The sequence below is a fragment of the Phaseolus vulgaris genome, chromosome 11 (assembly GCF_000499845.2).
Source record: "Phaseolus vulgaris cultivar G19833 chromosome 11, P. vulgaris v2.0, whole genome shotgun sequence".
Taxonomy (NCBI): Eukaryota; Viridiplantae; Streptophyta; class Magnoliopsida; order Fabales; family Fabaceae; genus Phaseolus; species Phaseolus vulgaris.
The window spans coordinates 18,116,263-18,141,238 of record NC_023749.2 but is presented as its reverse complement, the minus strand read 5'-3'; the positions used below and the strand labels follow the sequence as shown (position 1 = coordinate 18,141,238).

The following is a 24,976-nucleotide window of genomic DNA, read 5'->3' as shown; positions in this document are numbered from 1 at the left end:
GACTCCAGCACCACTGCCCTGCTGGTTAGACGATCCGTCCACCGAAAGTACCCAACGAAAATCGTCCCCCTCAACTCGTGCTGCTTCTGACGAGAGCTCGACCACAAAATCAGCGAAAATCTACCCCTTGATCGGTCCTCGGGGTTCGTATAAATGATGTCGAACTCCGACAGCTCCACTGCCCACTTCACCATTCTCCCAGCTACATCAGGCTTTTTTAAGACTTTCTGGATAGGCAAGTCGGTCATCACCACCACCGTAAAGCTTTGAAAATAGTGGCGCAACCTCCTCGCCGAGAATACAACTGCTAGTGCAGCTTTCTCCAAGGCCTGATACCTTAGTTTTGGGCCTTGTAACACCTTGCTAACGAAGTAGATAGGTTTCTGAGTCTGATCTTGATCTTGGGCGATCACCACACTCACCGCCCTCTCAGTTACAGCAAAATACAACCTGAGAGGGGTTCCTACCAAAGGCTTGCACAAAACCGACGGGCTCGCCAGGTACTCTTTAAGCTTTACAAAAGCTTCTTCGCATTCCTTCGACCAGACAAACCTATTGTTTCGCCTTAAGCATTGGAAATACGGATGGCCTTTCTCTCCACTAGCTGACACGAAACGAGATAGGGCAGCCATCCGACCTGTAAGCTGCTGCACCTCTTTTACGGTAGTCGGGCTTCTCATCGCCAAGATGGCAGCACACTTATCAGGATTTGCTTCAATTCCCCTTTCAGTCAAGAGGAAACCCAAGAACTTCCCTGCCTCTACGCCAAAAATGCACTTCTCGGGGTTTAGCTTTAATTTTGTACTTGGCGATCATGGTAAACAGCTCCTCTAGATCTGAGATGTGCTTGCTTTTTTCTAGCGAGGTCACGACCATATCATCTACGTACGCCTGCACATTCCTTCCCAGCACGGTGTAAGTACCTTGTCCATCAACCTTTGGTACGTGCCCCTACATTTTTCAGCCCGAAGGGCATCACTTTGTAGCAGTAGCACGATCTCTCAGTCATGAAGGCGGTCTTCTCTTCATCCATAGGATGCATCTTGATCTGGTTGTACCCAGAGAAGGCATCGAGGAAGCTCAACAACTTGCACCCTGCTGCACTGTCGACCAGGGCGTCTATACTTAGCAAAGGGTATGAATCCTTTGGGCAAACCTTGTTTAGATCCGTGAAGTCGACGCACATGCGCCACTTCCCGTTACTCTTCCTCACCAGCACGACATTGGCCAACCATTCAGGGTACTGGACTTCCCTGATATGACCCGCGGCGAGGAGCTTTTGTGTTTCGTCCCTAATCGCCTGTCTTCTCTCCTCATTAAACTTTCTTCTTCTCTGTCGCACTGGTCTGACCTGTGTGTCCATTGCTAGATGGTGACACAAGAAATCGGGATCGATTCCCGGCATGTCTGAAGCAGACCATGCAAAAGCATCCAGATGCCTTTCTATCACCTTGGCGATCTGGTCTTGCATCTCACCTTCCAAAGATCTTCCCAACTTGAAGACCTTGCCCCCGATCTCCCTCTCAAGCCACTCCTCGACGGGTTTGGGCCTTGTTTCACTGGCGATTCCTGACTCCCTAGCCTCTTCTGGGCGGTTTCTTTCTTCTTCCTCTCGATCGACGTTCTCTCCCCCTGCTTCGGCGTCCACCATGACGACATCGCCTTCGGCAGTCACTTCCATCGCCGCGTTGACAACTCGCCCCTCTGCTGCCCCAGGCTCCACACCGGGAGGTGGTGTCGTGGTGATGTAGTTCACCGACCTTTTGGTCTTAAGGCTGTTTTCGTAACATTTCTTTGCCTCCTTCTGGTCAGACCTTATGGTGATCACCACCCCTTCCATCGACGACAATTTAACCTTCATGTGCCTGGTTGAGGGCACAACTCCTATTCTGTTGAGGGTCGGTCTTCCAAACAGAATGTTATACGCCGAAGAGGCATTCACGACGAGATACTTGATCTTCTCCGTCCTCGAGGCCGCCTCATCTGTGAACGTGGTTCTCAACTCAATGTACCCCCTGACCTCCACCTGGTCGCCAGCGAACCCATACAAGCATCCTCCGTAGGGCCTTAACTGCTCAAGGGGTAATTGCAGCTTGGTGAAAGTCGGCCAGAACATGACATCTGCCGAGCTTCCTTGATCCACCAGTACCCGATGGACCTTCCTTCCCGCCGTAACTAGCGAGACAACTATGGGATCGTTGTCATGGGGCACAACGTCCCTGAGATCCTCCTTTGTGAACGTAATGTCCACATCTGGCGAGTGATCTTCGAACACATCTAATGCCATCACAGACCTTGCATATTTCTTCCTCTGTGATGCAGTACATCCACCACCCGAGAAACCTCCAACGATGGTGTGGATCTCGTTGTGAGTGGGCATCTCATGCTGCTGGCCCTCACTGCTCGCCGGCTGAGAGCTTGACGCTTGCCCCGTTCTCTTGTCCAGTAGGTAGTCATTCAAGAAGCCGCTCTTGACCAAATCGTCGAGTTGGTAACCCAGGGCCAAGCATGAATCAAGGGAGTGACCAAAACTTTGGTGGAATTCGCACCATGCATTCGGTTTTGGTCCTAACACCTTGTCTGAGACTTTCTCAAGCGCCTTAAGCCTGGCAGCTATGTTAGGAATGGCGATCAGGTCCGCCAATCCCATGTAAACCCTAAACCCTAAACCCTAAACCCTAACTTGTACCTCGGGGGGCGATTGAACTCCCCAGGGCGCCCTGGACCCTTCCACTTGTTCTTCTTTGGATCGTAAGGATGGCGAGTCCTTTGATCCTTTTTGGCCGCCGCCGTCTCCAGCACCCTCTGCGGTTGAATTCTAGTTTGGGCCCGTGGCCTAGCAGGAGCCACGTTCCCTCTCTTTTCTGCAACCTCGCTCTCGTCGGCGATGTGGGCCACAGCGAGTCGCCGAACTTCAGCAAACGTGGCGGGGTGGCCCCTAATCAGTGCCTCGCTGAAAGGTCCAGACAACACGCCCTTTTTGAAGGCGTATACCAACATCTCCTCGTCCTTGGCAGGCGAGCGGACCATCTGTGCTCTGAAATGATTCAGATAGTCCCTGAGGAACTCTCCCTGATACTGCCTTACGTTGAACAAGTCGTAAGACACCCTAGGTGGCGCCTTGTTCACGATGTACTGGTCAACGAAAAGCTTTGAGAACTGCTGGAAGCTGGTTATGTGACCTGTAGGCAGGCTAACGAACCATTCCAGCGCTGTTCCCTGGAGTGTGCTCATAAACATCTTGCAATAAACTGTGTCTGAGCCTCCTGACAGGATCATCTGCGTGTGGAACGCAGTGAGATGTGCTTCAGGATCCTCCACGTCGGTGAAATAAGCTTTCACAGCTACCACGCTCGCAGGGATCGCCGTGTCCGTGATCGCCTGAGCAAACGGCATCAGAAAGACGTGTGGCGGCAATGACGGTGTAACTTCTTCATCGGTTGCGCATCCTCTCTGCTCGTGAAGAGCTTGACGCAATTCCTCAGTGACCTTGCTGAGTTCCTCATTTCTGGCCTGAGAAGCGACCAGGTATTCGTGCATCTTCGCTTGCTCGACACGCGACGCCTTCACATTCTCTTGCAATGCGCGCATGATCTCCATCATTTGCACCATGGTCATGGCGCCTTCTTCAGCAGTTGGCACAACGGGACTTGGACGCGTACTTCTCATCTTTCTCATGAAATACAAGCAGATCAAACTCCAACGACCAGAACCTTCTCCAGCGAAACGATCGATCCAGCAATCAATCGGTCAAAACCTCTTTAACTTCAAAGAACTTCCAAGAACGCAACCGCAACAGCACGGGATTGATTCGGATGTCCAAACCTCCACAGAGACTCGCAATCTCCACACGAACCTCCTGCTTCTCCACTAGAACTCCCGATTCACCGATTGAAGACTCGAACGAACGGTAAAAACCTCGATTTACCGATTGAAAACTCGCACAAACGGTGAAAAACTTCAATTTACCGATCGAAAACTCAAACAAACGGTGAAAAACTTCGAAAATGGTTGCACCAGCACACAACCACACAAGAACTGCAGAAACCTCAAGAAACTCACGCTGTCGATGGGAAACACGTTTTACACGGCCCCACGGTGGGCGCCTGATGATCCTGCCGGTTGACCTGAGTGCAAGAGTCTTGCCACGTCAAAGGTCTCTCCTCTTGATCAACTTCGCACCACATTAGCCTTTGTTCCTCACGTCCTAATTCCTCGCAAGAACCTGAAGAAAACAAAGTGGCGCCGCTGCGGTCGATCGCGCTCCGACGCTCAAGTCAGTGACGGAATCACCAAAAACTCAGAGAGAATATCTCAACTCAAGGAACCGTGCGCAGTGAATCTCAGTGTACTAGAAAGTATTTTGAAAGCGTACCTCAAAAATCTGTTAAGTGTTCCTTATATACCTGAGCATTTTCTCTCTCCTGACGGTTACACCTCTGGACACGTGGCTCGCATCCAGCTGTACACGTGTCGCCATCTGGAGCTCCCTCCACTTGAGCGTCACCTCTACTCTTCAAGCCATTCGACTAAGTTACCCATACAAGGAGTAACTTGGTGCACAGCTTACCTTGGAGCACGACCCCTTAAGTGGCGAGTACGGGGTGTCACCTTGCACACCTTCTCTGTGGTCTCGCCTGCCGCTATCACGATCTGCTTCACTTGCACACCATGCATGTTCTGGGAAACTGTTCCCTTGCCCCGACCTCTGGCTAGGGAATGATCATCTGATAACCTCATCCTCCACTACTGCGTGACAAGCATATCGCTAATCCCCCGTACTTGTACCCCTTGGAAACCTTAAGCAAGCTTTCCTGATCTTTCGGCGATGTGCCCCTTTCGGCGGTCTCTAACCACTCGATCTCCTAGTACTCACATATGGCGACTATGACGCAACTCTGGTGACCGCCGGTTACACACACTAGAGATGGGAGAACGCCAAGTCAACGATCGACGACTACGCAGACTCCCCGATGTACTTCCCTTCAGTCAGCCAGGTGTCCCGCTCAACACGCCTATATTATCGCTTGCTGCCACGTCATCACTCCCGATTACCTGATCGGTACAGATACTAATCAGTTTTTCAGGATATCAAAATGCAAAACTGCTAAAGAGATGTGGGACACACTCAAAGCTACTCATGGGAACATCAATGAACCAAAGGAAGTAAGGTCAAGAAGTCAAGCACGAAGGAAAAGGAGGCAAAACAGAAAAAGTCTCAACCTCTGCTTCATGGCCAAAAAGGAAGACGACTCAAGTAGTGTAAGTTCCTCAAACTCTGAAAATTACAGTCAATTGCTTCAAGCCTTTCAAGAAACACATGAAGAAGCTAATCAATTGGCCCTCTTGAACAAACGGTTAAAGATAATGAATAGCTGGCTTGAAAACACAGTCAAAACACTGGAAGAGGAATTGAAAAATTCAAAAACAGATTTTGAAAACCTTGAAATAGTTTACAAAAACTCCTCTTGCAAGTGTGATACTCTTATTTGTGAAAATTGCGAAAATCTTGAACAGAAAGTCCATTATCTTGTTAAAACTATGGATAAGCTTTCTAAAGGTCAATCCAACTTCGAGAATGTCTTGGCATCTCAAAACTGTGTTTTTGGAAAAGCTGGATTGGGTTTTAACCCATAGAACAAGCAAGATAGATTTTCAAAGTCATTTTCGAAACTGCCAGAAAAACAACCGATTGGACTGTCTAAACAACCGGTTGTTACATGCTTCTACTACATGAAAAGAGGCCATTCCGTCAGATTCTGTAAAATCAGAAAATATGTTGTTCCTAGGGGTTTATGAAGTGGATTCCCAAGTGTAGTAAAGGTTCAAATGATGAATGTAAACCAAATGGACCCACATTCATAAGGGGACTAAATCTTTGTACTTGAAAATCTTCTTTGTAGGAAACCTTGGAGGAGAGCATGCAGCAATGGTACCTGGACAGTGGGTGCTCCAAGCACATGACTGGGGACAAATCAAAGTTTCTAAGCATGTCCTTTAAGCAAGAAGGGCACGTTACCTATGGGGACAACAACAAGGGGAGGATTCTTGGGAGAGGATCCATTGGAGACAAAGATATCTTGGTCATTCATGATGTTCTCTATGTAGAAGGATTAAAGCACAATCTGCTGAGCATTAGTCAATTGTGTGACAAAGGATATCAGGTTATCTTCAAAACAAACTCCTGTGAAATCTGTCTTCCCAACACAAAAGAGGTAATGTTGATTGGTAAGAGAATCAATAATGTTTGTCTTCTAGATATCTCTTCACCTTGTTCAATTAGTGTTCTTCTATCCAAGCATGATAAGTCTTGGCTTTGGCATAGAAGAATTGCTCACATTCACATGAATCACTTGAACAAGTTAATTTCTAAAGATCTTGTTATTGGGCTGCCAAAGCTCAAGTTTTAGAAGGACCATATTTGTGAAGCTTGCCAAAAGGGGAAACAAGTGAAAAACTCTTTTAAAATAAAAAATGTCGTTTCTTCTTTAAAACCTCTTGAGCTACTTCACATAGATCTTTTTGGACCTTCAAGAACCATGAGCCTTGGTGGAAACTACTATGCTCTTGTTATTGTGGATGATTTTTCTAGGTTCACTTGGACTCTCTTCTTGGAATCAAAAAGTGATGCCTTTTCTGCATTCAAGAAGCTTGCAAGAAGATTGCAAAATACAAAGAACAACAACATAGGCTCAATAAGAAGTAATCATGGAGGTGAATTCCAAAATGAAAAGTTCAGCAAGTTCTGTGAAAAGATGGGAATTCTGCATAATTTTTCTGCTCCAAGAACTCCACAACAGAATGGTGTGGTGGAGAGGAATAACATGTCCCTTGAAGAGCTAGCTAGAACAATGCTAAGTGAATCTTCTCTTCCTAAGTATTTTTGGGTTGATGCAGTGAGCACCTCTTGCTATGTGATGAATAGAGTGCTAATTAGGCCAATTCTAAAGAAGACTCCTTATGAACTCTTCAATGGAAGGAAGCCAAGCATCAATCATCTCAGATTTTTCGGTTGCAGCTGTTTTGTTCTCAACAATGGAAAGGAAAACCTAGGGAAATTTGATGAAAAGCTTATCATGGTATCTTCATAGGCTATTCTCTAACAAGTCATGCATATAGAATCTACAACAAGAGGCTAATGACTGTAGAAGAGTCTGTTCATGTTGTCTTTGATGAAGTGGATCATAAAAGCATTCAAATTTTGAAGAACAGTGGTGAAGAGGATGAGCAGAACATCAGTTTGGAGAAGCTGGACATCTGTGCAGAAAACAACCGGTTGATTCCTTGAAACAACCGATTGAAATTCTACAGCAGAGTGAGTTGCCCAAAGAATGGAGGATTCCTAGAGATCTGTCAGTGGAGAACATCATTGGGCAGATAAAGGAAGGTGTCTCTACACGTAGCTCCATCTCAAACTTCTGCAAGCACACTGCTTTTGTCTCTCAAATTGAACCAAAGTCAATTGCTTAAGCTCTCAAGGATAAAAAATGGGTTGAAGCTATGCATCAAGAGCTGAATAAGATTGCAAAGAATAAGGTATGGTTTCTTGTCCCTAAAACAGCTGAGATGAACATCATTGGATCGAAGTGGGTGTTCAGAAACAAATTGGATGAGGATGGTGTGATCACAAGGAACAAAGCAAGGCTAGTTTCCAAAGGCTACAATCAAGAGGAGGGAATTGATTATGGTGAAACCTTTGCTCCTGTTGCAAGATTGGAAGCTGTGAGGTTGCTGCTGGCTTTTGCATGTATGAGTGGTTTTAAACTCTTTCAAATGGATGTCAAGAGTGCTTTTTTTAATGGCTACATCAATGATGACGAGAATCAAATAAAGGAGGCTTTTATTAATGAAGGAAAAGGGTATTCACCCTCACATTTGAAGTTCTTCCTTCTAGTCTTCTCAAAATTAAAAGAAGACATAAAATAAAGAGAGGATCAAGCATAACGCCAAAGAAGTCTACAAGCTTTCAAGAATGGGCTTCAATTAAATATCTCTCTTTATAGTTTCTTTTAAATTGTAAATAATAGAGAATATTGTTTAGAAAGGTGCTTAGAGGGAAACATTGGACACCTCTTTTGTAAAAGCATCTTTAGACTTTAGTTTAGAAAATTCTAGAAGCTTGGGGAGTGAGCTTAGTAAGGAGGGCGTGAGCTTAGGAGCATTTTGGGTACCTTAGGGAATAAGCTATGTAAATGACCAGCCCTTGCTCCTATAAAAGGAGCGGTTAGGTCCTTCACAATGAAGATTGGAAATTGGTAATAGAGAAACTCTACTCAATTTGAGAGAGAATTGTGAGAACTTGTCTTCTCCTTCACCTTGTCTTATCTTGAGTGCAATTGGTTCTCTCAAGTGGCGGCACTAGCTCACTCATCTTGGAGCCTTCACCATCCAAGTGGCGTGATCACCAAACCAAGTCTTCCATCTCCATAAGTTCTTTTTTCTTTCATCTTCATGTTCATATGAAATTCCTAAAACATGTTTAGTTTCTTTATGTTCGGCAATTCAGTTTAATTCCAGCTTTGCTTCGGTTCATTGTTTCCTTAGCTGTTTCTATTTGTTTCTTCTTCAATTCTAGTTGATTTGTTCGGTGCATTTCTGTTCTTGAGCTTTTTAAACGGTGCTTTTGCCTTTTTACACATTTTAATCGGTTCAATTGACAATAGATGGATCTTCCATGTGAGTTTGGTGTTTGGTGCAAGTTTTGGTGAGTTCTTGAAACATAGAACCTTGATCCAATTCTATTAAAAGTGCCTTAGCTATCTCCAACTCAAGTTGATTCCATAGAATGTCAAAGAATCATCTCTATCTAGCTAGTGGAATCATATCAAATGAGGAAGTGTATATGGATCAACCACCGGGCTTTGAAGATCATCAATATCCCAATCATGTCTTCAAGCTGAAAAAGGCTTTGTATGGATTGAAGCAAGCTCCATGGCAGTGGTATGAAAGGCTTAGCAACTTCTTGCTATCTCATGGCTATGAAAGGGGAATGATTGACAAGACTTTCTTCGTCAAAAAGTCAAATTCTGAAATTATCCTTGTGCAAATCTATGTTCATGACATCATCTTTGGTGCTACACTAGATAGTTTGTGTGAAGAATTTGTGGTTGCTATGAAAGGTGAGTTTGAAATGTCTTTGATGGGAGAATTGTCTTTCTTTCTTGGATTGCAGGTTAAGCAAACAAAGGATGAAATCTTTCTATGTCAATCAAACTATTGTAAAGAAATTCTCAAGAAATTTGAAATGGAGAGTTGCAAGGAAGCAAGCACACCTATGCCATCAAGTTGCTACATGGATGCAAATGCTGCTGGAAAAGGGGTAGATAAACTAAATACAGATGTTTGATTGGCTCTTTGCTCTATCTAACAGCAAGTAGACCGGACATTATGTTTGCGGTGTGTCTTTGTGCAAGATATCAAGCAAATCCGAAGGAGTCACACTTCAAAGCTGCAAAGAGAATTCTGAAATATCTCAAAGGAACTTCAATTGTTGGGTTATGGTATCCTTCTCACTCTCCCATTCATTTAATTGGCTATTCAGATTTTGATTTTGCAGGATGCAAGCTAGATAGGAAAAGCACAAGTGGTACTTGCCACCTTTTTGGTTCAAGCCTCATCTCATGGCATAGCAAGAAGCAAGCATGTGTGGCTCTCTCTACTGCAGAGGCTGAGTACATAGCTGCTGGAAGCTGTTCTGCACAAATCCTATGGCTCAAACAACAACTTGCAGACTTTGGATTGCAAATCAGCAAGGTCCCTTTGATGTGTGACAATACAAGTGCTATCAATCTTACCAAAAATCAGATTCAACACTCAAGAACTAAGCATATTGAGATACGTCATCATTTCATCAGGGATCATGTAAGCAATGGGGACTGTGAAGTGAAGTTTGTTGAGACAAAACTACAGCTAGCTGATATCTTCATAAAACCATTACCAAAAGAGAGGTTCCTCTTTTTGCGAAATGAGTTAGGTATCCTTGACCTTCAAAATCTTTCCTAAATCTATTTTAATACCTGTTGGAGTCTATTTGTGAAGACAAATAGGGGGAGAATTGATTGGTTCTTGTGTATCTGTCTCTGCAATTATTTAAAACTGCTGAAATCTCTGATATCAAAATTGTTTCTACTTCTACTGATAGAAACAACCGATTGTTTGTCTAGAATATTGTTTTCAATATGTGAAAATCTAACATGCTGATGTAGGAAGCATTGGATTGTATATATGTTGTTTTTGCAGAAACTGCTTCAGATTCAATCACATCCAACACAAGCAATCAGGGATTTGTCTTCATCAAATAGGGGGAGATTGTTGAAACAAGTGTGTTCAAGCTTTGAAGAATCCAAAGCCTTTGAAGGTTGATGGAAGGCAGGATGTGCTTGTTGTTGCTCATGTCTTTTAGAATAGGATCTGGGGTAGATTTTCTGTGTAAATCCACTCTTGATTGAATCCAAAGCTTAAGCATTCTTAAACCTTTTAATTGAAAGTGTTTTTCAAACTAAGTGAAAAACAACCTGTTGTTTTTTCGAAACAACCGATTGTTTTATACTTAGGTGTTTTTAGAAAGGTTGAAAACTATTTTTGATGTTTGACTTGCTGTCGAACCAAAACAACCGATTGATTCAAGTATTCAACCGATTGTTTATTTTAGGACCATAGCAAAAAATTGTTTTGTGCTTTGACTGAGCATTAAAAGATTTTATAACTGATTACGCTCCAGTTTTAAATGCTTTGACCAGTCTTTGAATGCAATAAATAGTTTGTTCGATTTATGTAACAAACAAGAACTGAGATTTAATAAAAGAAAAACAAATTTGAGTTTTTCACTGATTTTCCTTTTGAAGAGTTGAAGTTTGCTTTGAGTTTGCTTGGATCAAGAGAGTGTGGAATAGGATTTTCATCTTGTATTGATTTCAGATCTTTCTGTAATAAGTGTAATCCTTTTGTACTTTGAAGAAACTATGTGAGTGAAGCTGAGAAGTGTTGTGTGTTCTTGAGGTTGTCAAGATCAGCATTCTTAGTGGTGTTTGTGCTGAGCCAAAGGAAGTGTGTGTCTTGAGGGGATCAAGGTCACTTCTTTGGTGGTGTTGTAAGTAATCTAGGGCTGATTGCTTAGTGGATTCCCCAGTGGTTTCTGGGAAGACTTGATGTAGCTCTTGGTTTAAGAGCGAACCAGTATAAACCTCTGTATGCATTTTCTTTATCCCTTGAACTCTTTAAATTCAGTTTATATTGTGAACTGGTATAAACAACTGATTGTTTTTCTGGTGCTATGCTAATTTGCTTTGTGTTTTTGGCAAACTGATTTCTTAATCAAGTTTTCTCGAAGTAATTTCATTCTAGACTTAAAAGTTTGTGAAAACCCGCTTTAAACCATTCAACCCCCCATCTAGTTTAAAGCCATACTTTCTTACAAATTTGACCTCGATTCTAGAAATTCGTGGCCGAGGAGTCCAACGACGAAATGAGGGTAAACTTTGATCTGCTCAACAAAGTCAGAGAGGAAGCGCGCATCAAGGTCGAAGCTTTGAAGAGGAGGGTAGAGTATAAGCAGAAGTCCAAGTTGAAACCTTGGCCGTTCCAGGTCGCCGACTTGGTAATGCGGAAAGCTCACCCCTACCAGCTGGAAAACAAGTCTTCTCCGAAGTGGGCTAGTCCATTTCATGTGATAGAGGCGCTCAGGAACGGAGCGTACAAACTCGAGACCTTGGGAGGTGGGACGATTCCCCGAACATGGAATGAGGCCAATCTAAAATTTTATTTTAGTTAGTTATATCATTGTACGCAGTTAAGAGGACACTCTTTCACCCTTATCAGGGTTTTTTTTTTTATTGTGGTCACCCAATAAAAAAGTTAGTTGAAAAATATGTTTGGAATGTATTGTACAGTAAAGTTTAAGTGAACCTCTCCCTTGTCTTTATACGCCAAGGTCGAGAATAGTAAGGTTCCAAGTCAGACATCTCCCTTGCCTTTATTCGCAAAGGTCGAGAACAATAAGTAAACCTCTCCCTTGCCTTTATACGCCAAGGTTGAGAATAGTAAGGTTCCAAGTAAGACATCTCCCTTGCCTTTATACGCCAAGGTCGAGAACAGTAAGTGAACCTCTCCCTTGCCTTTATACGCCAAGGTCGAGAACAATAAGTGAAGCTCTCTCTTGCCTTTATACGCCAAGGTCGAGAATAGTAAGGTTCCAAGTAAACGTCTCCCTTGCCTTCATACGCCAAGGTCGAGAATAATAGGTAAAACATCTCCCTTTGGGTGAAAATGCCACGATCGAGAAAGGCAAGGGAAACTAAGCACAAAAGCAAGTTCGCAAAGGATCGTTCTACTTAGGTAGGGATGATCATTGGCGCGTTCTTAGTTGGCTGAATCGTTTCAAAATCTGTGAGTTAGTTGAAGACAGACACAATGTTAAGTTTGAAAAGAAGAAGGTGCTCATACATAGAAGGGTTAGATTGGAAAGGAAAGACTCTCATACATAAATGTACATACAAAAATGTTCATTAAGTTACAAAAGGAAGACAATGGCGGGGAGAGTCACCACCACTATTCAGCATTCACCAATTGCCCATTTGCAATGGTCTTGTTCAAACCCGTTTGAGAGAGGTCCACCCCAGGATGCACGCAGGCAACCTGGGCCATGGCGTCCTCAAAGCCCGCAGCATAGGAATCGGCGACATCGTTGGTAAGCTCGTCTTTGGTCTGTTGGAAGAGTTCATCCTTGCGGGCCAACTCCTCCTTCAGTTTTGCCAGCTCTTCCTTCTGTTGAGCCATCTCCTCGTCTCTGCTAGCTAGCTCCTTCTTCAGCTTGTCAACCTTAATGCAGAGGTCGTCGTTCTTGGCATACAACCTCAAGGTTTCTAAAGATTTCTCAAACAAGAGGCCCTTAGTCTCTCGATCAGCCTTGCAAAGCTCCTCCACCTCCAGGGTAAGTCCGATTACTCGGTGTTTGAGCTCAGTGGCTTGGAGGAATTCTTAGCTAGCTAATTCCTTTGCCCTTCCCATCTTGGAAAGAAGAAGGTTGGTCCCAACTAGGGTTTCCCCTAGTTTCCTTGACACTTGCTCTAGTAGAGGGTCCTCCTCCAAGTTCCTTCAGCCTCTCTTTGGTTCGGGTAGAGTGCAACACTTTTTGGAGGAAGGAGGATAGGTCGGCAGAGGAGTCCCACTGGTCTCCTTCTGAAACACTTTCTGTTGAATCAAGTCTGTTCAAGATTTGAAGAATCCAAATCCTTTAGTTTGATGGAAGGCTGGGTGTGCTTGCTTTTGCTGAGGTGCTTTAGAATAGGATCTTCGGTAGATTATCTGTGTATATCCACTCTTGATTGAATCCAAAGCTTAAGTATTTTCAAACCTTTTGAATTGAAAGTGTTTTTCAAACTAAGTGAAAAATAACTTGTTGTTTTGTCGAAACAACCGATTGTTTACTATTAGGTGTTTTGAGAAAGGTTGAAAACTGTTTTTGGTGGTTGACTTACTGTCAAACCAAAACAACCGATTGATTCGCACATTCAACCGATTGTTTGTTTTCAAATCATAACAGAAAATTGTTTTGAGTGTTGACTAAGCTTTAAATGATTTTGGAACTGAATGCGCTCCTGTTTTAAATGCTTTGACCAGTATTTGAAAGCTATAAAGAGTTTGTTCAGCTTCTGTAACAAACAATAACTGAATTTTAATCATAGAAAAACAGATTTGAGTTTTTCACTGATTTTGCTTTCAAGAGTTAAAGATTGCTTTGAGATTGCTTTGATCAAGAGATAGTGGAATAGGATTTTCATTTGTATTGATTTCAGATCATTCTGTAACAAGTGTAATCCTTTTGTACTCTGTGTAAACTCTGGTGCGTTAGGCCAAGAAGTGTTGTGTGCTCTTGAGGTTGTCAAGATCAACATTCTTGTGGTGTATGTGCTGAGCCAAAGGTGTGTCTTGAGGGGATCAAGGTCACTTCTTTGGTGGTGTATGTACGTAATCTAGGTTTGGTTGCTTAGTGGATTCCCAGTGGTTTCTGGGAAGACTGGATGTAGCTCTTGGTTTAAGAGTGAACCAGTATAAACTGTGTGCAATCTCTCTCTCCCTTAAACTCCTTAATTTCAGTTTGTATATTTTTAACTGGTATAAACAACCGATTTTTTCTGCGAAACAACCGATTGTTTTTCTAGTGTTGTGTTAAATTGCTTTGTGTTTTTGGCAAACTGGATTCTAAATCAAGTTTTCTCATAAAGGAATTTTATTATAGACTAAAAAGTTTGCGAAAACCCTCTTTAAACCATTCACCCCCTAGTTTACAGCCATACAATCTAACTATTGGCATCAAGAGCTTGGTTCTTGAAATTTATTCAAGTGTGATCCTAAAACTGTTTTTATATGGCTGATAGATTACCCTTTGGGGAGGGTGCTTCAATCAACATACCACCTCTGTTTTGTGGTTTGAACTACCAATTTTGGAAAGTCGGAATGAAAATCTTTGTTGAATCTCTTGACAAAGGAATTTGGGATGCAATTGAAAATGGCCCCTTTGTTCCAAAATTTGAAAAAGATGGATCTTCCATTGAAAAACCTTGGTCTCAATGGACTGATTCTGAAAGCAAGAGGGCCAAATTTGATTGCATTGCTAAAAACATAATAACTTCTGCCTTGAATTCAGATGAATTTTTTAGGGTCTCTCAATGCAAATCAGCAAAGGAGATGTGGGAGACCTTGGAGGTAACTCATGAAGGTACCAATGAGGTGAAAAGAGCCAAAAAGCATACTCCAATCCAAGAGTATGAAATGTTTAGAATGCTCAAGGGTGAGACAATTGTTGAAGTTCAAAAGAGGTTCACTCACATCATCAACCACCTCATGAGCCTTGAGAAAACCTTTGAAAAAGAAGAGCTAAACATCAAGATCCTTAAATGTCTTGATAGATCTTGGCAACCTAAGGTACCTGCTATATCTGAATCAAAAGATCTAACATCATTAAGTATGGCTTCTTTGTTTGGCAAGCTTAAGGAACATGAGTTGGAGATGAATAGACTCAATGTTCAAGAAAGTGAAGACAAGCATGTGAGAAGCATTGCCTTAAAAGTTGTCAAGCACAAAAGCAAGCAAGAATCCAGTGATGAAAGTGATGAAGAGAACCTTAGTTTGCTATCTAGAAAGTTTAGCAAATTCTTGAAAAGGAAACGCAACAACGACATCAACAAAGAAAGGTATGGAAATAAAAAAAATCCAATGATTTTAATTCCAATAACTATACTTGTACCGCCCAGGTAGTCGGAAGTGATGACGTGGCAGCAAGCTATAATATAGGCGTGTTGAACGGGACACCTAGCTGACAAAAGGGAAGGAAGTCGGGGGGCTCGTGTAGTCGCCAATCGTTAAGTTGGCGTGCCCCGATCTCTAGCATGCCTAAACCGACGGTCACCAAGTTTGTGTCGTACTCACCGAATGTGAACCCAGGTGACAAAGCGATCAGAGATCGCCGAGAGGAGGACATCGCCGAAAGATCAGGAAAGCTTGTTCAAGGCTTTCGAAGCGAAGGATGAAGTTGTCAGATGGTCATTCCCTAGCTAGCCAGAGGTTGAGGCCAGGGAACAGCTTACCCGGACATGCACGGTGAAGCAAGTGAAGCAGATCATGATGGTGGCCGGCGAGACCACAGGGAAGGTGTGTATGATGACACCCGTACTCGCCACACAGAAGAGATCGCGCTCCAAGGCAGCTATACACCGAGTTATTCCCTGCATGGGTAACTTAGTCGAACAGCCTGAAGAGTAAGAAGTGACGCTCAAGCAGAGGATGCTCCAGATGGTGACACGTGTACAGCTGGATGCGAGCCACGTGTTCAGATGTGTAACTGTTAGGAGAGAGAAAGTGCACAGGTATATAAGGGATTCTAACGAACTTCTGAGGTACGCACGTTCTAGAATACTTCTTTACGCTTATGAGAACTTGAGTACGCTGAGAGAGAACATTGCACGGTTCTTGGAGTTCTTAGTTTTCCTCTTAGTATTTTGGTGGTTCAGTCACTGACTTGAGCGTCGGAGCGCGATCGGCCGCAGCGGCGCCACTCTGTCTTTTGCAGGTTCTTGAGGTGAATCAAGGTGAAGGACAGAAGCTAGCGCGGTGCAAGGCCGATCCAAAGGAAGATACCTTTGACAGGGCAAGGCTCTTGCGTTCTGGTCAACAGGCAGGATCATGAGGCGCCCACCGTGGGGCCGTGTAAAACCTGTCCCCATCCACAGCGTGAGTTCTTGGAGTTTCTGTAGTTCCTGTGTGGTTGTGTTCTGGTGCAACCATTTTCCGCCGTTCATTCAAGCTTTTGTTCGGTGAATTCGAGGTTTCTACCGTTCGTTTGGGTTTTAATCGGTAGTGTGAGGTTTTCCACCGTTTGTTCAAGCTTTCGTTCAGTTTTCTTGGAGTTTCTTGCTGTTCGCGCGGTTTTCAATCGGTTGTTTGTTGTATTTTCCGTTCGATTGTGTTTCTGGTTAGGGAATCGGGAGCTTGCTGGAGAAGCGGTGGTTTTATGGTGAAGTTGCAAGTTTCTGTGAAGGTTTCGACGTCCGAATCTATCGGCGTGCTGTTGCAGTTGCGTTTGCGGATGTTCTTGGGAGTTTCAGAGTTTCTAACCGGTTGATTGCTGGATCGATCGTTCCTGGAGGAGGTTTTGTTCGTCGAACTTTGGTTTGCCGAGTTTTCATGAGAAAGATGAGAAGCAACCGATCAAGTCCCGTTGTGCCAGTTGCTGCAGAAGGCGCCATGACCATGGCATAGATGATAGATATCATGCGTGCGCTGCAGGCGAATGTGGAGGCCTCACGCATAGAGCAGGCAAAGAAGCATGAGGACCTGGTCGCCTCTCAGGCCAGGAATGAAGAGCTCAGCAAAGTGACTGAGGAGTTGCGCCAAGCTCTTCAGGAGCAAATAGGATGCCCAGTCGCTGAAGAGGTAGCACCATCGTCGCCACCTCGCGTTTTCCCTATGCCGTTTGCTCAAGCGATCACAGACACGCCTATCCCTACGAGCGTGGTACCTGTGAAGGCTACTTTCACCGGCGTGGAGGACCCTGAGGCACATCTCACCATGTTTCACACGCAGATGATGCTGTCAGGAGGCTCGGATGCTGTATATTGCAAAATGTTTGTGAGCACGCTCCAAGGAACAGCGCTGGAATGGTTTGTGAGCTTGCCTATAGGTCACATAACCAATTTCCAACAGTTTTCGAAGCTTTTCGTCGAGCAGTACATTGTGAACAAGGCGCCACCTAGGGTGTCTTATGACCTGTTCGACATAAGGCAATACCAAGGAGAGTCCCTCAGGGACTATTTGAATCGTTTTGGAGCACAGATGGTCCGCTCGCCTGCGAAAGACGAGGAGATGCTGGTATACGCCTTCAAAAAGGGCGTGCTGCCGGGACCTTTCTGTGAGGCGCTGATTAGGGCTCACCCCGCCACGTTTGCTGAGGTTAGGCGACTTGCAGTGGCCCACATAGCCGACGAGAGTGAAGTCGCCGAGAAGAGAGGAAGCGTGGCCCCTGCTAGGCCACGTGCCCAGACCAGGATCCAGGCACAGAGGGTGCTGGAGACGGCGGCGGCCAAGAGGGATCAAAGGACTCGCCATCCTTATGATCCAAGAAAAAACAAGTGAAGGGGCCCAGGGCGCCCCAGGGAGTACAATCGCCCGCCAAAGCATAAGTTTGTCATGGGGTTGGCGGATCTGATCGCCATTCCCAACATAGCAGCCAGGCTTAAGGCACCTGAGAAAGTAGGCGACAAGGTGTTAGGACCAAAACTAGACGCCTGGTGCGAATTCCACCAGAGTTTTGGTCACACCATTGATTCGTGTTTGGCATTGGGGTACCAGCTCGACGACCTGGTCAAGAGCGGTTTCTTGAATGATTACCTGCTAGACAGGAGGACGGGGGGCGCGTCGAGCTCCCAGCCAGCGGGTGGTGAGGCTCAGCAGCATGAGATGCCCACTCATGGAGAGATCCACACCATCGCTGGAGGTTTCTCGGGTGGTGGATGCATCGCATCACAGAGGAAGAAATATGCAAGGTCTGTGATGACGGTGGACATGTTCGAGGACCACTCGCCAAATGTGGACATCACGTTCACGAAAGAAGATCTCAGGGACGTTGTGCCTCACGACAACGATCCCATAGTTATCTCGCTTGTCACAGCGGGAAGGAAGGTCCACCAGGTACTGGCCGACTTTCACACAGCCGCAACTGCCCCTTGACCAGCTGAGACCCTATGGAGGGTGCTTGTATGGGTTTACTGGCGATCAGGTGGAGGTCAGGGGGTACATCGAGTTAAGAACTACATTCACGGATGAGGCGGGCTCGAGGACGGAGAAAATCAAGTACCTCGTCGTGAATGCTCCCTCAGCATATAACATTCTGTTGGGAAGACCAACACTCAACAGAATAGGAGTTGTGCCCTCGACCAGGCACATGAAGGTGAAGTTGTCGTCTATGGAGGGGGTGGTGATCACCATCAAATCTGACCAGAAGGAAGCAAAGAAGTGCTATGAGAACAGCTTGAAGAATAAGAGGTCAGTAAGTTACATCACGACCACCCCGCCTCCCGGTGTGAAGCCCAGGCCAACGGAATGGCGAGTTGTTGATGCGGCGATGGAAGTGGCCGCCGGAGGCGATGTCACCATGACGGAAGCTGTGGTTGAGGGAGAGAGCGGGGGACGGGAGGAAGAGGCGAGGAACCGCCCAGAGGAAGCGAGGGAACTGGGAATCGCCAGGGCGGTGATCGCCAGGGAAGCCAGACCCAAACCCGTCGAGGAGTGGCTCGAAAGGGAGATCGGGGGAAGGTCTTCAAGCTGGGAAGATCTTTGGAGGCTGAGTTCCAAGACCAGATCGCCAAGGTGATAGAGCGGCATCTGGATGCTTTTGCATGGTCTACTTCAGACATGCCGGGAATCGACCCCGATTTCTTGTGCCACCATCTAGCAATGGATAACCAGGTCAGACCAGTACGACAGAGAAGAAGGAATTTAACGAGGAGAGGAGGCAGGCGATCAGGGATGAAACACAGAACCTCCTCGCCGCAGGCCATATCAGGGAAGTCCAGTACCCTGAGTGGTTGGCCAATGTCGTGCTGGTGAAGAAAAGCAATGGGAAGTGGCGCATGTGCGTCGACTTCACTAACCTGAACAAGGCTTGCCCAAAGGACTCGTATCCTTTGCCAAGCATAGACGCCCTGGTCGACAGTGCTGCAAGGTGTAACTTGTTGAGTTTCCTGGACGCCTTCTCGGGTACAAACAGATAAAAATGCATCCTATGGATGAAGAGAAGACCGCCTTCATGACCGAGAGATCGTGCTACTGCTACAAGGTGATGCCCTTTGGGCTAAAGAACGCGGGGGCCACGTACCAAAGATTGATCGATAGGGTACTTGCACCAATGCTGGGAAGGAATGTGCAAGCGTACGTGGATGATATGGTCGTGACCTCGCCGGAAAAGAGCAAGCACGTTGCGGACCTGGAGGAGTTGTTCACCACAATCGCCAAGTTCAGATTAAAGCTGAACCCCGAGAAGTACATTTTTGGCGTGGAGGCAGGAAAGTTCTTGGGATTCCTCTTAACTGAAAGAAAGAGGAATAAAGGCAAATCCTGATAAGTGTGCTGCCATTTTTGGCGATGAGGAGCCCGGCTACTGTAAAGGAGGTGCAGCAACTTACAGGTCGGATGGCCGCCCTGTCTCGTTTCGTATCAGCTAGCGGAGAGAAAGGCCATCCGTACTTCCAGTGTTTAAGGCGAAACAATAAGTTTGCCTGGACGAAGGAGTGCGAAGAGGCCTTCGTCAAGCTTAAAGAGTACCTGGCGAGCCCGCCGGTTTTGTGCAAACCCTTGGTAGGAACCCCTCTCAGGTTGTATTTTGCTGTGACTGAGAGGGCGGTGAGTGCGGTGCTCGCCCAAGACCAAGACCAGGCTCAGAAGCCTATTTATTTCGTCAGCAAGGTGTTGCAAGGCCCGGAGGTGAGGTATCAGGCCTTGGAGAAAGCTGCACTGGCTGTGGTATTTTCGGCGAGGAGGTTGCGCCACTATTTTCACAGTTTTACAGTACTGGTGATGACTGACTTGCCCATCCAGAAAGTCCTGAAGAAGCCTGATGTAGCTGGGAGGATGGTGAAATGGGCGGTGGAGCTGTCGGAGTTCGACATCAAGTATGAGCCCCGAGGTCCGATCAAGGGGCAGATTTTCGCCGATTTTGTGGTCGAGCTCTCGTCGGAAGCAGCACGAGTTGAAGGGGACGATTTCCGTTGGGTGCTCTCGGTGGACGGATCGTCGAACCAGCAGGGTAGCGGTGCTAGAGTCATTGTAGAAGGGCCCAACGGCGTGCTGATAGAACAGTCCCTGAGGTTTGCCTTCAAAGCTAGCAACAATCAAGCAGAGTATGAGGCGTTGATCGCCGGAATCTTGCTGGCCAAGGAGATGGGAGCTAGGGTGCTGATGGCTAAGAATGACTCGTTATTAGTCACGGGACAAGTAACAGGCGAGTTCCAGGCCAAGGATCCACAAATGGCGGCTTACTTGGAGTATGTGCAGGAGTTGAAGGGTTCCTTTGTCTCGTTTGAAGTGGTGCATGTGCCCAGAGAGCAGAATGCCCGAGCAGACTTGCTAGCTAAGCTCGCCAGTTCGGGCAAGGGGGTAGGCAGAGGATGGTGATCCAAGAAACTCTGAAGACGCCTAGAGCATTTGTGGCAGACCACCTGGTTCTTCAGATAAGCAAGTCGACGGAGAAAGCGGCGAGGAGTCACAGGTCCTTGACTTTGGAGACCTTGAGATCGCCGAGAATAAGAGCATGTCGGGGGGAGAGGGTGAACATGACGCAAGTCTGTGCCATACATGAGCTAGACACATGGATAACCCAGTACCAGCGCTGCCTGGCAGATGGCCTTCTCCCGCTGGATCCGATGGAGGCTAGGAAGATAAAGAAGAACTCCAACAAGTTCACAATGATTGATGGCGAGTTGTATAGGTTTGGGTTCACACACCCACTCCTGGAATGTGTGCGCGGAGAAAAATGTACAAGAATTATGGCCGAGCTCCTTGAAGGGATATGTGGAAGTCACGTCGGGGGTCGAGCACTGGCTGCAAGAACTCTCCGTGCAGGTTACTACTGGCCAACAATGAGGGAGGACTGCAAGAAGTATGCACAGTGTTGCAAGCAATGTCAGCAGCACGCCGATTGGCACAAAGCGCCTCCAGAAGAGTTAAAGTCGATTTACAGCCCTTGGCCATTTCATACGTGGGGAATTGACATCCTGGAACCTTTCCCATTGGCGATCAGGCAGATGAAGTACTTGGTGGTGGCGATTGAATATTTCACCAAGTGGATCGAAGCAGAACCAGTAGCTCAAATCACCGCACACAAGATCGAGAGCTTTGTATGGAAGAACGTCGTGTGCCGGTTTGGTGTGCCTAAGCGCCTGGTGTCAGACAACGGGACTCAGTTTGCAAGTCACCTGCTGAAGAAGTTGTGCGAAGAGGTGGGAATTCAGCAGGTGTTTGCATCCGTCGAGCACCCTCAGACAAACGGCCAAGTAGTGTCCGCCAATCGGGTGTTGCTAAGAGGCTTGAAGAGAAGGCTAGAGAAAGCCAAGGGATCGTGGGTTGAGGAGGTACCCCGCATAGTCTGGGCGTACCACACCACCGAGCAGTTAGGAACCCACGAGACCCCGTTTAGCTTGGTCTATGGATGCGACGCAATGATTCCAGTGGAAATCCAGGAGAGCTCGCCGAGATTCCAGCACTTTGTAGCGGAACACTCGAATGAAGAAAGAAAGTTGAATCTGGATTTGCTGGATGAGGTCAGGGAGGAGGCGAGAGTAAAATCCGAGGCAGTGAAAAGGAGGATTGAACGAAGATTCAACTCGAAGGTAATGCCAAGGCAGTTTAAAGAGGGCGACCTGGTGATGAGGAAGGCCCACCAATACGAGATGGAAAACAAGTTATCGCCTAAGTGGACAGGACCGTTCAGAATAACCGAGGCGCTCGGGAACGGCGCCTACCGCCTAGAGACATTGGAAGGAGGGGCGATTCCTCGCACTTGGAACGCCACACACCTAAAGTTATATTACAGTTAAAGCTTTGTAAGTAGAAACGAACATAAAAGATTTGCAAGCTTTCTGTTAAAACAGTTTAAAGGGGGCACTCTTTTTTTCCCTAAGGAGGGTTTTTAATGAGGCCACCCAATAAAAGAAGAGTTTTCAAGCTTAAGTTTTTGAGTTTGCATGCATGTTTGTGTTGAAGGCTTGTAGAAAAAGTGCATGCTCTCAGTTAAACTTTTAAAGTCCCCATCGTTTTTCGGAGATTGGCGGCACAGTTAAAGTTTTAAAGTCCCCATCGTTTTTCGGCGATTGGCGGCACAGTTAAAGTTTTAAAGTCCCCATCGTTTTTCGGCGATTGGCGGCACAGTTAAAGTTTTAAAGTGCCCATTGTTTTTCGGCGATTGGCGGCACAGTTAAAGTTTTAAAGTCCTCATCGTCTTTCGACGATCAGAGGCACCAGCAATGATTAAAGACCTCAATGCCCTCGCGCGTTTTGAGGCGAGAAAGAGAAAAAGTCCTCAGTGCATCCAGGGGGGAGGAGATGTACACCCTGGGCAAGTTGAGGCACCAGATAAAGTCTTTCTCGCCGTCGAGCGAGTTCAGGCCAGATAAAGTCCTTCTCGCCGTCGAGCGAGTTCAGGCAAGATAAAATCCTTCTCGTTTTGAATGAGTTCAGGTATGGCGTGAAAGGTGGAAGAAGTTTAAAGGATAGCTAAGGTAGGTTCAAAGAGAACACCTCGCTATCCGGCTTATTGTTCTGAAACTCAGGGAGGTAGAGCAGGATCCGAAAGGCGCCTCTACCCCCCAGATGAGGGAACAATAGCCAAGTTATGAAGGCAAAGGAAGCTTACATCGCCAGAACCCTATGGCGATCGGAGGAATTCCAGGCGATGACAGGAGTAAGGGCTAACCTCGCCAGGCAGATCAGGTAAACTGTATTGGAATACCAGTTTAAGTTAAAACCTGCTGCCTAGTAAGTAGCTAATTGCTTTAAGTTTGCAAGTTATATTAAATGTCATCGCTTGAAGATTAATAAGTTGCTCGAGTTTTCACTTTGAGTTAACAGTTGATGAGTTGATATAAGATTGATAGTTTGCTCGAGTCTAAAGCAGTGAGTAAACGGTTGAGCCCGAGGAATCGCTAAGTTAATTTGTTTAAAGCGAGTTCTACAAGATAAGTTGATCAACCATACAGCGAGGAAGAAAGCAGATGAAGGTTAAAAAAAAAGGCGAAGTAAACAGAGAGACGAGGTGCAAAAGCGGAAGAAGTTATAATAGAAGCTGTACCAGTTCGAATACAAAAGAAGGAAAATTACAAGTAAAGATCGTGTAAACAGAAATAAGCGTTAAATCTCAGGAAATAAGTGATGGAGGGAAGCGATTAATCTTCAAAAGGCACGATCTTCCCATCCACCACTTCGTTGCAGATCGACACCATGGAGAGGTCGAGCTCGGGGTACTGGCAAGCGATTTGCTCCAGGGCGGCGTCGAACCCGGCGGCAAGGACTTGGGCGGAGCTTTGCTCGAGCTCTTCGGTTTGTTGCTCGAGCTCTTCGGTTCGTTGCTTCAGTTCGTCAGCTCGTTTCTTCAGTTCTTCAAATTCCCCGCGAGCTTCAGCAAGGTCTTCAGCAACCTTTTTGCCTTCGTCCCGCGCCTGGGCCAGCTCTGCACCAGTTTTCTTGCTTTTCTCTTGAGCCTTGGTGAGCTCAGCCATGGCGTCGTCCCTCTCCTTCTCGACCTTTCCGAGGAGGACCTCCCGATCAGCCGACCTTTTTTCAAGGTTCTCCACCTTGGCTGCATCCGCTTTTATTGATGCCTCCAAGTTGGCCACCTTAAGCCTGTAGGGAACCAGCTTACTCTCCAGCTCGATTTTCTCTTGAGCTAGGAGGTGCAATTTCTGGCGCAGATCGGAGGCCTCCTTGCGTGCGCCCCTCAGCTCAGCACTCATGGCGTCCTCCAGCCTTGAGTGATCGATTTCTGCCATCATCAGATTGCAAGACAGTTTTTCTGCCTCAATCCTTATCAGGCGATTCTCCTCCTGGAGCATTGAGATCCCGTCCTGAAGCTTCTTGTTCGAGCTCTTCACAGCCTTTGTTAGGATTGAGGGGAGGTCCTCTGCCATCATCTTTAGTTTAGCTGTGAAGGGCCCCCAGACCTCTTCGATCGAGGGGGGGAGGCTTGCAACTGTTGTTGGTGGAGATGCTGAAGGAGCCTGGTGCTGACTTTCACCACCACCCTCTTGAGTTGGTAGAGCGAGGGGGGCTTCTTGGCGTGGTGGTGAAGTGGGAGATTCGGTTATAAGTATCGGCGAGTTGTGGGCACCTTCATCTCCACCTGGTGCGGCCCCAACAATAGAAGTGATTGAAGGAGGACCCTCTCCAGCAGATACGAACGGCGTGGAGGCGCTTGGAGGGTTCTCTATAAAGTTAGGCTCGCTGCCTTCAACCACAGGGAGCGCGACCGCCAAGGGTGTTGCTTGGACTGGCGGTGTTGGACTTGGGGGAGAGGGCGGTGTTGGTGTTGGAAGAGCGGGTGGTAAAGAGGGTGCCACCCTTGTTCTTTTGGTGACGAGGCCGTCCTCAGTCACCTCGTCATCCTCATCCTCTTGAACCACTTGAGGGGTTTTCCTTTTTGGCTTCCTCAAGACGAGCTTTTTTCGTTGAGGGGCAGGCATTCCACGGTTTGGGAACCCGTCGCCAACTTATGAGTTCGGGCGATCGCCCTCAGTTCAGCTAGTTTGCCTTTGCCAAACATGAGGTCTGCACAGGGTAAAAATAAACGAGTGAGCACAAAAGCAAAGGCAAAATATACAAGTATATGTGCGAATAATGCAAACAAGTGACACATGAATTAAAAACCAAGACCAGTACGCAACAAACAGGACGCCCAATGGTAGATGACAGAGATGCGAAATCAGTCCCAACACAA

General features: G+C 46.2%; 1 protein-coding gene across 1 annotated transcript; it reads right to left on the bottom strand.

The window, feature by feature from the left end:
* Positions 1-12,546: 12,546 nt before the first annotated feature.
* Positions 12,547-24,722, bottom strand: LOC137835842 (uncharacterized). Its single transcript, XM_068644561.1, has 2 exons — positions 23,906-24,722; positions 12,547-12,860 (listed from the first exon to the last, which is right to left on the bottom strand). Exons 1-2 carry the CDS (start codon positions 24,720-24,722, stop codon positions 12,547-12,549), a joined length of 1,131 nt encoding a protein of 376 aa, XP_068500662.1.
* Positions 24,723-24,976: the final 254 nt, after the last annotated feature.